At 40.2% G+C, this 16,681-nt stretch overlaps 1 protein-coding gene across 1 annotated transcript in view; it reads left to right on the top strand.

Annotated features, from left to right (window-relative positions):
* LOC109472234 overlaps positions 1-16,681 on the top strand; it is a 39,081-nt gene that overhangs the window by 2,570 nt on the left and 19,830 nt on the right. Inside the window, exons 3-5 of the mRNA XM_019771864.1 lie at positions 13,714-13,833; positions 14,433-14,539; positions 14,921-15,028. Coding sequence (XP_019627423.1) covers positions 13,714-13,833; positions 14,433-14,539; positions 14,921-15,028 — 335 coding nt within the window. The remainder of the gene's footprint in view (positions 1-13,713; positions 13,834-14,432; positions 14,540-14,920; positions 15,029-16,681) is intronic.

The raw sequence follows: 16,681 nt of genomic DNA, 5'->3' as shown, positions 1-16,681 counted from the left end.
AGCCTTGCGGATGTTGGACTCCATCATACACATAAATAGATAAAGCTGACTGACTTGTTACTAGACTAGTATATATGGTTGACCTATGCCTGAACCCAGGGTAATGGTCATATCAGAGCTCACTGATGATATCAGCATCTTTTAATTAATGGGAGGTTAAATGGCTAATGTCTGTGGAAGATGATGGTTGATAATAGATGACATCATTTACAAATTATAAAGCTTGTGTTCCTGGTGCTGGGCAGCCTATTGTAAACTGTCATGGTTACAAAGATGTTGTGTTAGGGTGACAAGACTAGATTATACAAGCTGTCGCTATAGGCATGTTTGGAGACAACAATTTTCCTGTCTATCGGATACTAGTATGTGGAAAATGGTGCTTGAAATCGAGTATCATAAAGGAAATGTCAGGGTTATAGAAATAAGTCGTCCTGTTATCAGGGTGACAAGACCAGATACAGGCTGTCATTTTAGACAGGTTTAGGGACAACAGATATCTGTCCCTCAAATATTTGGAAAATGGTCCTTAGAATTGTGTGTAAGTTTAGGAAATTCAGAGGTCAAGTACCCCCATTTTGTCTTTGCCGTCTATAAGCCTTTCACAGGTTCCGTATGGATGGCACGTTGTACAATTTGCAAATGGCCTCTTGATCATGCTTCAAGTGCGCCCGAAATCCTCACCTTGAAAGTAGCCCCGGCCGTAACTCATCCTACCCGGCGGTGCGTGGCTGTAAAAGTGCAGTATAGTCCTGCTTTAAGAGTCATGAGAGACAGGCAGTTACAGCAGTCATTGGGTGTGGGCTGCAATCAGGGAGAGAGATCCCATCATGGAAGAATTTGAAACCTTTCCACAAATCTCGGTTGAACTCTTTTGTACATTATTAGATAGTTAAGGACATAAATAAATAGTTAAGGACATGCACAACTTATGCATGGAAATACTGTAACAGTCAATAGTGAATTTACTTGTTAGACTAAGTATTGACAAATGTATGGATTGAATAGATAACAGCAGAATCAACTTTTCACATTCTACCCGGTAAGTCTCACTTGTTAGTTCTTCACATTCTAAATGTTAAAAGTCATTTTGACAAAGCGTTGAGAAGAAATCGTGTCAGTCCTCCATCTGCAGGCAACTAGTGCTGCTATTGTGAAGTAATTTTCTGGTGAAACAATCAAACTATTGCCCTTTCATCAGCCAGGTTCCTTAAGGTAGCCAGACGGAGCTTTGGGATGACTTGTATGCTGCTAATCCCCCTCCCAGACATCCAATAGATATCCCCCCACATTCCGCATCCAAGTCATGTCTTCAGTCAGTTTCCAACTAGGCAGGTTTCAGGTGCAGAGAGTAGTGATAAATCACCACCCGATGACTCGCCCCTTACAGCCAATACTTCTCCACCTTGTATGTACTACAGGGCTCGAAATCCTTTTTTTTCTGCATATCTGCACTGATGCTGCTGGTAACATTGAAAATTACCTGCACCTGACAAATTCTACCTGCAACACTCAGAATTTAGGAAGTGTGGATCATACTGAAAGCTATTTGGAAACCATTGCCATTATTTCTTGTATACTCCATGTGATAACGGTCAATGAAGGGAATAAAAATCTACACCTACAGTACATATATTGTAATATAAACCCAGTACTATATGGACCAGTGCGTATTAGGTGCAGGTAGACATCAGAAGTACCTGCACAGCCCCTACACTTAAGTGCATACATGTATGCACCCAATATTTCATGTCTTGTACTATAAATATGCCACTCTTGGCTTTTATCAGGACTCTAGATATGTTCAGGAATGTATATGGGACCACTTAATACATACATTTAGATAACCCAAAGTAGGTAAAATGAGGCCACTAATTGTCATCTATCACTGGACAGGGTGGGAAATACCCACCCAGTATTTTTTTTAGTAAAAATGTACATGTACTTGGAGACAAATTGCCACACTAAAATGTACTACAGGCCTGGTTTTATGAGTCACATTTTGCAGACAGCACACATAAAAGTATGTAGATCTCTGCTGGATTAACTTCACTGGGAGGTTAGAAGTACCACCTCCCCTGTCCCTCCACTAGCTTTTATTGTCACTGCTTTATATTCTGTACCATCTCTTTCTAGTACACTCCACTGGATTAATGCCATCAAGGTGAACACTTGTAATACATAGTAGCAGGCACAATGTCACCAATTACATGTACCAATCAAATCTTTATTTATTGTAATGTAGTGTTTGCTGGTGATTGTTATCATCAGTGCCTAGTTTATATCCTATCTATTAATTTACTACAGATTTATTATAACCTTTGCCATCAGATAAACATGAATATCCAAGCAAATTTCTACATCATGTTGTAGTTGGTACCATGTGGCTTTCCACTGGCAACAGGCCAAAACAGCACATTTGCATGGATATTAGATATGCTCACTCAGCAGTGATTGGAACTTAAAAGCTTCAATGAAGTATCAGGAAATGTAGGTCAGAGCACAAGAATGGAAAGGCTGTGGGGAGGTTGAAGACTTGGAAGTAGGTGTAAATGTATGGGAGCAGTCAAACTATTAAGGAAAATTCAGAGATTTGGGTACAAATTGACTTTGTAAGGTGTGTAGAAATTATAGTTGCTTCCCAACTTCAGTCTTATACTATAGAACATTGTGGAGAAGTATTGATAAAGTTCCCAAAAGGGCGTTTAAGGGTTTTAAAAATTCCATTAACCCCTGGTTAGTCCATATAAATATCTACTAGTACTTGATATGCAAGGTATGGTACTTGGAGGACGTGGCTCACAGGAACAGCTTCTGGTACTTCCTGTGTCCTTACTGGGTCACAGAAGGCAAACAAAAGCCTGTTTGCTGCATTTTGTGTAATGTTTATACAAAAGGAGGACAATATTACAGAAACCCCATAGTCATACTCTCATAGGGTAATAATATACTAGTACCCCCTGGCAAATAGCAAAAGTGTTTGAATTTATATATTTATTGCTGATTCAATTGTCCAGAATTGCCTGCTCTTTGAATATAAGAGTCAAATTCAGGTCAAGGGATAGGTGAGGTTAGGTGAATATAAGATGGGTTTTCTTGATCCATACTTGTACAGTGATAACAATATTACTGGCAGTTGTAGTGTATGCCAGTCAACGACTCAGGAGAAATGTTCAATGTCAATTGCTATGGCTGCTACACTGTGGAATCTCATTTGGTTCAAGGCTTCATGAGCACAGTTCACGGCTCTGCAACCTGTACAAATAGCTAAAACTTGATAAGTTGTAAAGCTGACAGAGCCATGGCATGGCGACCGGCGTGCCCTGAACATAATGGCAGGAGTGTACGTGTTGCGTAAAGCCGGTCTCTATAATGTTGAGCTAGCCTGCCAACGTGAGCTGCATGTGTACACCACACATTTATATTCAAGCACTAAATTTTTCTCCTATACTCTGACGACAAGACTTCCCTACAAGCACAGCTGCAAGATAGATGTTCACCCTTACTTAGTCAATAGACTATACTTCTCTGTCTCTTACTCTTCCAACTTTCTCTTTTGCTGGTCAAGGCCAAATTCAAAGACATCAGCAATTTACCAAAATGTTCACCTCTCTAAAGAGGATTGATAGAGATTAAATCAATTAGATGTTGTCCTAGTGTGAAAATGTTAAGTTATATATAGTAACGTAATATATTGTTCAGTGCCATTTTATCCATGCAATAAACAGTTTTTGTTAGGCTTTGTGTACTGATACCTGTAGTTCCCTTTGCCCCATGCTGGCAGAGGTTGGCATAAACTGATTTTCTGGACGTAATTGATGTACTTAGCAGTGTTAGCCTTCTCCAGGATGTAAAACAAATGTACCATACCAGCCTGCCGAAAATACATTGTAGTCTGCATGTTACTAGAAACTCAACCATTTAATTATGAGCAGCCACAACTGTTTTGCAAGATATTCAGGTCATTACATGTAAAGAGCATGCAGATTTAGTCTGTCCATTGCTTCTAGTACTAGTATTAGAATTGGATTTTTGGATTCTACCCCTGACAAAAAGATACTAGTGGTTACATACTTTAAGGGTTGGCTGGACCCACCTGACAGTGACTTAGCCTATCAGTGAACACGTATCAGATTCTTACTATGTGTGACTGCTTCTTTTTTTTTTATCAGAGCTTGAATCAGCCAGGATCCTATGATGAAATTGGAACAATATACTACATCATAACCCCTTAAAGCCGACATTTCAAGGCAACTTTATACGCTATTTGTCAGCAAAATGCCTGACTGAGCAAAGTGAGCTTACGGTAGGAAATGACATTTCCCGTCCCTGCGGTATAGCATGGCACCAGGTGATGTATGGCATCATAACGCGGGGCTGAAAACAGGTTCAGGTAAGGAAAATTGGTCATGAGGCCCTGGAAGAACATGTTGTGTTTCCTCTTTCAGTCTTGATTTAGGGTAGGTAGGTTAAGGGATTATCGTTTTTTCTTTCTTTCTTTCTTTCTTTCTTTCTTTTTTTTAGGAGACTTTTGCAATCTCTAGTGATCCAACTTATACATTACAGTTTAAAAAAGTAAAACGTGCATGAGGACACTTTCATTTTCAATGTCAATGTTGGAAAACCGCTTCTACAACGTTTCATCACTCAGGTGTCAGATCATGGAGCTAGAAAAGGTTGACCACCTTGAAAAATGTTTATCCCTTGAAGGGGTCCACACAAAAAAAAGGCTAAGGTCGGCAGGTTTTTCTAGGTTCAATCGGGGAATAGGAAACACAACATTTTTTTTCCTAGGCCTGAGGAAAATTGGTCGTGAGCTGCGAAGCACGTTCTCTCGATGTTCAGGTGGCTGATGAGCCATCCAATCACAGCACTGCCCATCCATCTGGAGCCTTGTGTGATGAGGAGGGGAATAACAAGTGTTTAGAGACCTCCAATTAACTTATCAAGTAGTGGTGGAATTTCTTTCATAGTCACAATGGAGAATCCTGTGCATTATGTTTCCACCATCTGTCTTGTTGCCACCTTATTTTTGTTTGATATGAACAACTGAAGTTACGTTAGAAAGTGAAAAAGATTAGTGTCATCAATTTATTGATGAACGTACACTATGTATAACATCAAAATTGAAAGATACAGGTAGTTATTTTGGCAAGATGGGGAAAAATAGTAGTTTCTGAACAGACAGATATTTAAGAAATGTAGATCAGAATCTCATAATGATAATTCTTGAAACATATAGTGGTGGTATTTTTTTAAAAGGAAGTGCATGGATCATATAAATAAATAAGGTAGAACAGTTGATGCCCTCATGCCAAGTTTTGGTATGTACTGCATGGTAAAATGCAGTAATGCTGACACTTGTAACCCTATAGGTGAGAGCAATAGCCATAAAGGCAGACCACATCTCTTTAGCCCCTGTGTAAGCCATGATGAATGCCCTCCCTGCTAATGGTTCAGGATGGAGGGCTGTATGTTACCAGCAACCAGGGGTCAAACCACATTTTCTCGGGTACTGTATGTGTTCAGTGATTTTTAACTTGCCCTCTTAAGATTGCTGATATACACAAGCATTTCATACATCTTACATTATTATTATCAGATCTGTGACCTTCTGTTGAGAAAAATTTCTTATTGAACACTATGCCAGTACAATGAATCTTCTTATTAATTGTACAGTTGCACTGTCTATATGGCGAGTAGATACATATATATTATAGACCCTTGCGACAGTTCCACAATAATTTGTGGAACAAATATGTGTATCATGTGTATTATTTGATTGTTGTGATTTGTCTTGATTATGTAATACCCTGCATCAATTAAGCCGTATACAGGCTGCGACTGCACGGGTACTGTTTGGATAATAAAAACCATTTATTATTATAACTATTTATAAGAGCAATATTCAAGTATTTCAACATTTGCAACAAAATCTGAGAATAGGCTGGGATCTCTCCAGGTTTTGCAAGAGCAGTTTGAATGTGAAAGCTGTCAATCCTGGGCAGGTTATAAATTAAGTACATGTAGGTTCAATGACCTCTGTATATTGATTGTTCTAGCCGTGTCTAAAGCAGTCTATATATAGAACTGATGAAAGTTCCGAACGGCTTTTTTTATCACATGCCAAATTTTCAGGCTGTCAACATCCTCCCATGGCAGGGGCAGCGGCTCCGAATTCCTTCTCCACCCCTTACCCCTGCCGAATAACATGGCATCTTCTACTCTACGACCCCAGGAATATTAATATTCATGAGCTTGCCTTATTTGGCATGACCCCATTTCTGACTTGGGCGGCGAAGGGACGTCACCCTCCCGCCGGCGACTCCGCCGCCGCCCGGTGACGAGCCCGTTAACGCGTTGGGGAGGCCGTGCGGGGCAAAGTCACCGAGTTAACACCTTCCCCGTGCTCGGCGGGATCCGCGCGCAGCCTCCAGCACACGCTAGCGCCCCGCCGACGCCCGCAGCGGCCTGCATCGCAAAAGTTCTCTTCCCGAGACGACGCCATGTTTGTTTTTATTTGTCACTGAATAGCCGACATGATTGGTTCCGATAGCTAGCGCATCTCATAAATATTAATGTGAAGTGCGTTGAAGATTTTCTCTGTGATACGTGATTGGCTGAGAGCGTGTCCCTGGAATCGGGTCGCAGAGTAGAAGATGCCATGTTATTCGGCAGGGGTAAGGGGTGGAGAAGGAATTCGGAGCCGCTGCCCCTGCCATGGGAGGATGGCTGTCAACAGCCATTGAAATTATTTTGGTTCACGTTTCTTGATACTTGTTTTCGACATGTTAAGTTAGCCACATGTGCAAAGTGAGAGAATTCCAAACATCTTCTGTTGTCAGAAAATTAATGCCTGTGGCATTAAAGTAAAGTGTATGAATGAGCTTAAAATTGAAGCTGCAATTTTCTTTGAGGAGAAATTTGCATGTAGAGCAAATGTGTCCATATTCACCTCTGACCCACAGTAATTAGAACACATAAACTCCTTGTTCCAGACCAGCGAGCTGTTAAACAACTTTTTATCATATCAGCCACTTTCTGTCTTTCTACCTATTCCTCCTTTTGTTAATCATCATTGGCTGAAATCCATTCATTTCCAGAACAGATAGAATGCTTTATGGGTTAACTAATGCTCGCTGTGACAGGAATATTAACCAGCCTAGTTTTAAGTACTACACGTAATTGATGTCTGGAAAACTCATTTTTAACCTTTTCCAAGGCATTTGCAGTTCCTTGCTAAAAGCCCCCATAGCACATGTGTCCCAGATACAATAATCAGATCTGGATGTAGACCAGACTGCTATTTTCAGTCACTATATATGTTTTATGATTTCAGAACTGCATATATCACATTTTAGATATTGATGATTAAATGTACTGTAGGTTGGTTTCCAGACATGTTTTATTCAAACTGTGCATACTCACGTGTCATGGTGGGCATTAGTGCTTTACCTTATGATATTTGTCATCAGTGAAATAATTGCAACCCACCCTTACAAAATGTAGAGTAGCCCTGAGCTTGATTCACACCAGCAAGTCATAAATTGTAGTGCCTGGAATCAGACACATACATGTAGTTCACAATGTCAGGCGAGGAAAAAAATGTTGTGTTTCCTGTTTCCCGACCAACCCTAGAAAAACCTACTCTCCAAGCAGAGGTTTGGGTTTTGGGGGTATTTTTAGCTTGTTTTTAGGCTTTTTTATTGGGGTTTCTCTTTTGCACTGAATTTTTTTTCCCACCAAACCCTGAGTGCAAAAGAGAAACCCCAATAAAAAAGCCTAAAAACACGCTAAAAATACCCCCAAAACCCAAACCTCTGCTTGGAGAGTAAGAAAAACCTACCGACCCTAGAAAAACCTACCGAACCTAGAAAAACCTACGGACCCTAGACTTTTTTGGGGGGGTGGACCCCTGCAAGGGACATAAATAATTTAATTTTTCAAGCTGATCAACCTTTTCTAGCTCCATGATCTGACACCTGAGTGATAAAATATTGTGCAACTGGTTTTCTAACATTGACATTGAAAAATAAAAGTGTCCTCATGCTTTGTTTTACTTTGTTAAACTGTATTGTATAAGTTGGACCCTACATGTATATAGATATCACTGAAATCTAAAAACAAAAGAATAAAAGATAATCCCTACCTACCAACCTTAATTTTTTCAGGACTGAAACAGGAAACACGACATTTTTCCCTAGGCCTCAGATGGATACACGCATGTTAAATATGTCAGGCATCCTACCACTTCTATTGATTTCTAAAGATTTGTATTCTAATAGAAGCCATTTTGATACAGATGTGTCACATGTTAAGTACAGCCTTTTCTGTGTCGGTTGAATTACAGTCGATATTACCATGAATAGCCGCACAGTTTTATTATACATGAAGCAGAATTTCTCCTAGTCCTAAGCAATAGAGCAGGTAGTTCCAGACAATTTGTCCAAAGTGTATTCTCCAACCTCAATCCTGGCACCATACATCTTTGCATGCCAGTGAGTGCGGAATGATGCCAGACATAATTAGACCATTTCTGTGGCTGCAGGTATGACGCAGCATTCGTAATACAGGCTTTCCCTGTCCTTGGTGCTGATATAGCTGCTGTTCACTTCACATTGACTTATATGAACATACCAGTAGATTAGGTAAAAAAATGAACTACCACTAGCTTAAAAGTCTTTCTTTGAACATTGAACATGTTGGCTGAAAACAGTCACAGGGATGCTGATTTAGGTGCTACACCGCTGTCATCTCAAAAGCTCTGGTCTCATATGTGAACTAGTCTCATATGAAGAGTTTTGACTTTTCTGGTACTTTTCTAGGATAGAGAGAACAATTTGTATTTTTATACACAGAAAAAAATTAAAGTAAAGAAAGACATTTATGTACAAAATGTATGCCATCCCTGTTAGTACTTTAGTAGGTGGGACATTGTCAGTATATTCACGGAATCACGGTCATTGTCAGTATCAAAGCTTGGACTTGGAGCAATGCCATCCCATATTGACCATTCGAAGGTGAAAAGATGCCACTAGTGTCTGCCAGATTACTGTTCATAACCCTGCTATCTGTCCATTTATTATTCCTCGAGGCACTTTAATTGTTCGGCGAATGCAGCCAGCTCATTCCATGGCAGAGGGAGGCCTCTGTTAGGGACAGCCTGGGGTCATGACAGTGGATTGATTAAATGCCAGTCTGTGCCTCACTGAGTAGACAGGGCTCTTTAACACTCCAATGTTGCTCATATATAACTGCTCTTTTCTGGATAACGTACTTCATATCTAGGAAATTTTTCAAGCTGGTTGACCTTTTCTAGCCCCATGATATGACACCTGAGTGATGAAACATTGTACGATCAGTTTTCCAATATTGACATTTTGAAAAAAGTCTAAAAAAAGAAAGAAAAAAAAAAAAGATAATCCCTACCTACCAACCTTACTTTTTTCAGGACTGAAACAGGAAAATTTCCTATCCCTCAGTACATGTAAAGCTGGCCCTGTGGTCTTGAGACAGAAGTATTATATTGAGAGTGCGGGGTCAGACCCAGCCTGGGGTATTTCCAGTGCAGATATTACCGGTGGAGTTGAAACATCAGCGGGAGTATTGATGTTTTGTGCTGACCCAGCTGGGCAGGAATTTTCTCCTATTGATGAATGGATAAAGGTCTGAGGGATTCTCACTGTGATTTATGTGGCTTTAGGCCACATCAGTTTAATTAGTTGGTTCTTGAATTTTCCTGCTTCATTTTTTTTCTGATTTGCAAAAAATAAAAAAAATTCATGTATGAATCAACTACAAATGCTCATATTTTGGCCCAAAAGTTGGAGAAGATTCTTAAAAGTTCAAAATTCATTGTTTAATTTACTTTAAATTCTACAACAGCCTGGAATGTTGATGTCATGGCTCCTATCGTAGATTTTTGGACTTTCAAAGTTTCATAGGATACCAAGGCCTGTTTTTATATTTTTTGCCCTGTTGCTTCATATTTTTTCTGAAAAAATCTGAGAACCAAAAAATCAAATTGGTGTGGCTTTACTGTCAATACCAAAGTTGATTTGAGAACTTACTGGAAGATGTGAGAGAAGTCACTGTGTCATCTCATGAAAGCCCGTGGCCCCAAGGATGTGTCCCACATGCATGTCTACTGCCGGAGTGATGACTCCTTGATTAAACTACTGCTTTGTTGGCTTTAGCAAATGAAAATGGGTCATATCCTATGTACCAGCCACGGGCCTAAGTTTGATATAACTGTCAGAATGTAGCCCTCAACCAGGTGAAATAAAGCAGTCATCCTCAACTGACGTGAAGCATTATAAATTATGCTTTTGAACTTGAAAAAAAAAGCCTCAACCAGAAGATAATAAAAGCTTTGTGAATATAAACTTTTTAAGGTGATTATAGCTCCACTATGATAAATGCATTTATATGTATGTATCCCTGTCAATTAACTGAAACTGAAGATGCTGTACCGAAATTTCAGAAATCATAGTTTATCATCTTGAGGGCCTTCTAATTTGCTTTTGGCTATTCTTAGTAAAGAGGAGGAGAGTCAGAAACATTTCTTTCTATCCAGTACCCTCATTTATTTCATAAATTACAATCACCCATGTATTGATTAATTCTTGACCCTTGCTCCCTTCCTTACGATTTCCTTACACATTTGTTCTTTAATCCTAAAATGGGATAACTATATAACAGCTGATGATACCTGCAAAAACACCAGCGCAGTGGTTGTCCTGCATGGGATGTGAAGTTTGATTGGCTGGCTCTGAGCCTGGCTTCATCCCATACGTATGCAGCATTGTGATGAAGTGAAGGTATTTCTGCTGCCCTAAACTGATTATGTTGTGGACACTGCCGCATCAATCTCTATCAACCAATTACGTACTGACCCAGTAGCGGCGTTATCAAATTTACATACAGTGTCAATTCGCAGGGCTGTCAACAGGGCTTTGCCAATGGTTTGAGTAAGAGAAAAACATGTTGTTTCTCAGGATGTATGTGTGTATGCTGATGAAAGTCCTGGCAAAGTCATGAAGTTCGAATATGGTTAGGTGAAATTTCAACAAAAATTGAATCAAAGATTATGTGACACAGCTTGATATCTATTGATTGTCTTGTGTCAAGTGTTTATCATAAGTGTCCCAAAAGACTTAGAAGCCATGATTTTTACATTACTGTAGGATCAAGGTCACAAGCACTTTGCCTGAATCTGGGTCAAACAGACAGCCAACCTCTCTACTTTGGAACATTTATCCAAGAAATGCTCGTGGTTATTCATGAGTAGCCTGGGTACCATCCGGATTTTCGCTACGCAACGCTCGAAAAAATCACACCATCCGGATTTTTGCTACGCAACGCTCGAAAAAATCAGATTTTTTCGAGCGTACCCAGGCTAATTCATGAGCCTGTTCTTCAGAACACAGAATGCAGTGTATTATGTAGCAAGCAGAATACCCACTAGCCTATTCTTAAGAAGTTAAGGAATGTCCTGTGGGCCTATGGTTGCTGTTGTGAGGCAGCCTGGAGTTGCTAAAGGATATTTCCATCTATTGATTGAACCATGCTTTACTGCACTAAGTACAAAGGTACTGCCAGGCAAGGAACACCACACACACCGTCTACCAAACAGATAGCTCAATAAAATGCTGACACAGACTCTTGAGTAAAATGTCACTGAAACCAACTTGTTATACAACGTGAGTTTTGCAGGCTATCAATTTACTTCCCATCATTATGCAAGGCATCAACCCTGAATAATAGATGTGTTGCTATATATAGAGCTTGTTCTGACTGGGGAAATTTTATAGTCATTACTGAAGCTGTTGTGTTGGAAATGATGATAACTTGTACCATGTGAAAGTAAAAGACGTACAGTTAATTTATTAAGTCGCACATAATTTACTGTTTCAAAAGTATGTGAGTTTTCAGCGTAGCTTTTTGACTCCTCCAAGATAATTACTAGTACTAAACTTTCTTATATCAAAATTGCTAGTTTCTTTGAAAGTAAAATCCTTACCGTAACTGTTAATTTATTAAGTTGCACACAACTACTTTCAGAGTACCTTTTTGACTCCTCCAAGATAATTACTAGTACATGTACTAGTAGTTGTTTCATACATTATGCAGTAACAGTAGTATTCAAACTTTCCTATAGTAAAATTGCCAGTTTCTTTGAAGTAAAATCATTAATTCATTAAGTTGCGCATGCAGTTTCCTGTCTGTTTCAAAATTACTTGAGTCTTCTTCAGAGTAGCTTTTTGACTGCTCTAAGATAATTAGTTGTTCCACATATCACACAGTAGTATATTTACTATTTATACTTTCTTGTAAAATTGACAGTTTCTTTGAAAGTTAAATCCCTACAGTTAATTTATTAAGTTGTACACAAATTCCTGTCTTTCAAAATTATGTGAGTCTTCAGGATTGCTTTTTGACTGGTACAAGATGATTAGTTGTTCCACAGATCACACAGTAGTATATTCAGACTTTCCTCTGAAATTGCCAGTTTCTTAGCATGTAGCATGCCGCAATGATTGCTGCTGTCTCCAACCTCCCGGAGAGTCATTGCCTTGGCATTTATTCCTGTAGGTTTGAGAGCTTTCATTCACACTGGGCAGAAATGTTTTAAAGCTTACATTGTGGGAGAATAAAATACAGGGTATGTGACGTATCAGGTGAAATAGTCATGGTTATACACGATGTCTAGTTCCCGTAAGATTATCAACTGTACCCTATTCTTTTCTTGTGCTGACAATTCATCACTTTTCAAGAAATTAACTGTGCATATCTACTAGTTTATGAATGGGTTAGGCTTAGGCTTAGGATGAGGCACATGGTTCTAGATATCTAAGAACATTTATGTCCTACCTGGGCCGCGATTACGTTCGATACGGGTGTTCCGGCCCGTGTGATAACTAGCGGTACGGCCCGGGGGTTCTTTACGCATACGGCCCGGGCCTTCCAAATGTTCCGTGGAACGATTCGAATGCGTTTCTCCCTAACCGTGTGCACCGATTTCGAAATTCGAATACAAAATTCGGACGTTGGCATTGATGTTGTCGCATCTTCTGGGTTTAGGGACGCCAAATTTTTGCTCATTTCGCATTGAAAGGCGCGTTTTCTTGGGTCGGTATGACATAAATAAAATTACAACACGGTGTATTCCAAATTACCCCAAGTCCCAGCCCTCCCGCGGATCGGATCTCCCTCCGGCTGTCGGGCGATCCGGCGCGCGGTCGGGCTGGTACCTCGGGCGATACGGAATACACCGTGTTGTATTCGATATGTACGATGATTTGATAGATTTTTTCCCAGGTGCAGTTCTGGAGTATCTAGGACTGTGTGCCTAACAGCACAGTTCTGGATAAAGCACTGTTCTGGATACAACACCTGCCACTTTGCCTGGATTTACCCCTTGCACAACCATGGTCTAAATGTCAAATATCTGTATCTGTATTATCTGTATAGCCAGTATAACTGCCCTTCAGCGCAACACACCAGGTTTGCAGGAACGTGGCGCGGTGGCAGCTGGCTGTGTTACACCAAACAACTTGTTACACCTAACCCTTGAACATCTAACACTAAACATTGTCTAAAGCTATCTAATGATAATGTCCCTACTACAGTGTCAGCGAGCTCCACTCTGCGATAGTCTGGGGACATCCTTGACTGATCTATCTTGACTGTTATCTCTGTTCCGCCTCCTCCCAGGTGAGATCTACGAGGGTCGTGACCTCCAGACCCAGGAGGCCGTGGCCCTGAAGCTGGAGTCGGCCAGTCAGCCCAAACAGGTGCTCAAGATGGAGGTGGCTGTGCTCAAGAAACTGCAGGGTGAGTAAAAGTAGCCTCCAGTGTGTTGACATTGCACTGATGGTGTATGAATGTAGGTGCTCCAGCCAGTCGCCAAAGTCAAGGTCTGTGGTCGGCCCCAAATCAGGGGTGTGTATGTTAATTACGTTAAGTACATTAGTTGAGTTTTTTGTTCAGTTAACGTGGGTCAAAAACCTCTGACCGTTCTCCCCTTGCAGGAAAGGACCATGTGTGCCGGTTCATCAGCTGAGTGATCTGTTGAGTGCAGCAACATGTGTTTTTTCCTCACTCCTACTTTCCCTATAAGGCCAGTCATGCCAAAACACAATCAAGTAAAAAAAATTTTCCTGCTGTGGCAAGGATGCTTTCACACAACAGATACAAACAGACACTTCCTGCTGATTTATTTCACTCAGTTTGGGTTAATCATTCTGTCCCTGCAGGAAAGGACCACGTGTGCCGGTTCATCAGCTGAGCGACCTGTTGAGTGCAGCAACATGTGTTTTTTCCTCACTCCTACTTTCCCTATAAGGCCAGTCATGCCAAAACACAATCAAGTAAAAAAAATCTTCCTGCTGATTTATTTCACTCAGTTTGGGTTAATCATTCTGCCCCTGCAGGAAAGGACCACGTGTGCCGGTTCATCAGCTGCGGGAGGAACGAGCGCTTCAACTACGTGGTGATGTCACTGCAGGGGCGGAACCTGGCCGAGCTGCGGCGTAGTCAGGTTTGTTTGTTTGTTTGTTTGTTTGTTTGTTTGTTTGTTTAGAATCTCCACTAATAGTACAGAATTGCTATAATTCCTGGAGTCCTTGTTTACAATACAATACATAGCAATACGATATTATTACAAAACAAATTCTATTTTGGGCCCTTTTGTCTTGTCAGATGGTCTACAGAAGCTGGGAGTGGCAAACTTCATTTCTACTGGGAGGGTTTGAAAACACACAAAGAAACTAACCATATAATTATTCACATCTAATACTGTAAATACTTGCCATAGAAGATTGGCTGTAGTAGAGAGGACGGAGGCATCAGTTTTCAGCATGTTTTATTGAAGACTACCAAATTTTCAGCATGGCTTGTGTTCTCGTGTTATCACCATCAGGTGCGTGGAACCTTCAGCATCAGCACCACCCTCCGCCTCGGTGTACAGATGCTCCGCGCCGTGCAGGCAGTACACGACGTCGGCTTCCTGCACAGGGACATCAAACCTGTGAGTACTCATGGTAGTAACAACTACTGTACCCTGTACACAGGCACATCAAACCTGTGAGTACTCATGGTAGTAACAACTACTGTACCCTGTACACAGGGACATCAAACCTGTGAGTACTCATGGTAGTAACAACTACAGAACTGTACCCTGTACACAGGGACATCAAACCTGTGAGTACTCATGGTAGTAACAACTACTGTACCCTGTACACAGGGACATCAAACCTGTAAGTACTCATGGTAGTAACAACTACTGTACCCTGTACACAGGGACATCAAACCTGTGAGTACTCATGGTAATAACAACTACTGTACCCTGCACACAGGCACATCAAACCTGTAAGTCGTCGTGGTAGTTAGTAATAATCTAGACTATGATGAAAGTTCATCTGTGTTGGTACATGTAGTAATCAAATCAAATCAAATCAAATCTTTATTCAACATCAACATGGCAGACATGCCGAAGTGCTTCAGATATATGTCTGAATTTCATTGACATTTTACAATCATCAACATACAAACATCATTACAATACGTAGATTAAAAACTTCATAGTAATCATAGTAAACTGTTGAACTTTATTCCAACATAGGATTACACAGATTATTGCAATAATTTTAGAATAGGTGGTACATATTCATGGTGATAACCATGACATCAAACCTGTAAGTAATGGTGGTAGTTAGTGGTAATCTAGCCTGTTCATATTCATGGTAGTATTATACCATGACATCAAACAATGTAAATAGTCATGTTGGTAACCATGGCTCTATGCAAAGACATCAAACCTGTATGTATCCATGGTAGTAACAATACTGTATCCCTATTGTATATACAGAGTCACCAAAGCTAATACACACTCATGTTGGTAACCATATCCCTACACAGACACAGATACACCAAGCCTGTGTGTCAAGGATGCAGTTATCTGAGTGTATATATATATATATATGACAATGACAAACATCTTCCCCTAACCCCCCCTGATATATCCTTAAGTATGAAATCTAAGAAGTATGTACCAGCCTCAAAAGCAATTATGAAGTTTTCAAATTTCAAGGTGTATACCTAACTTCGTACCATTTAGATCTAACACCGGCAGATTGACATTTTCTGGCTTTTTTTTTAAGAGCCTCAGATGTGATATATGACATGACTGTGCTTCTTTCCCATGGCGCCATACAAGATAATACTCTTCTAAGTGCAGAAATGATTACAACTATCTATCTTGTACTACCAATATAGTATATCACCTGCTGGCCCTCTCCAGTCCTTCTCAATTGCATGACTCAGCATATTAGGCCTAGAAGAAAAGTATTGTGTTTCCTGTTTCCCAACCAACCCTAGAAAAAACTACTGACCCTGGCCTTTTTGTGTGTGTGAACCCCAGCAAGGTACATGTACATAAATTTTTTGAACTGATTAACCTTTTCTAGCTCCATGATCTAACTCCTGAATGAAGAAATGTTGTACAATCAGTTTCCAAACATTGATACTGAAAATACAAGTATCAGATTCTGTGTTGTATCGCTAAAGGTCGCCTAAGTCTAATAAAAAAAGAAAGCAAAAAAAATCCCTACCTACCAACCCTAATTTTTTCAGGACTGAAACTGGAAACATAACGTTTTTTTTCCTAGGCCTAACTTGCATG

The sequence above is a fragment of the Branchiostoma belcheri genome, unplaced genomic scaffold (assembly GCF_001625305.1).
Source record: "Branchiostoma belcheri isolate BF01 breed outbred unplaced genomic scaffold, Haploidv18h27 scaffold27, whole genome shotgun sequence".
Taxonomy (NCBI): Eukaryota; Metazoa; Chordata; class Leptocardii; order Amphioxiformes; family Branchiostomatidae; genus Branchiostoma; species Branchiostoma belcheri.
The sequence above is the reverse complement of the archived record's forward strand: the minus strand, read 5'-3'. Positions and strand labels throughout refer to the sequence as shown.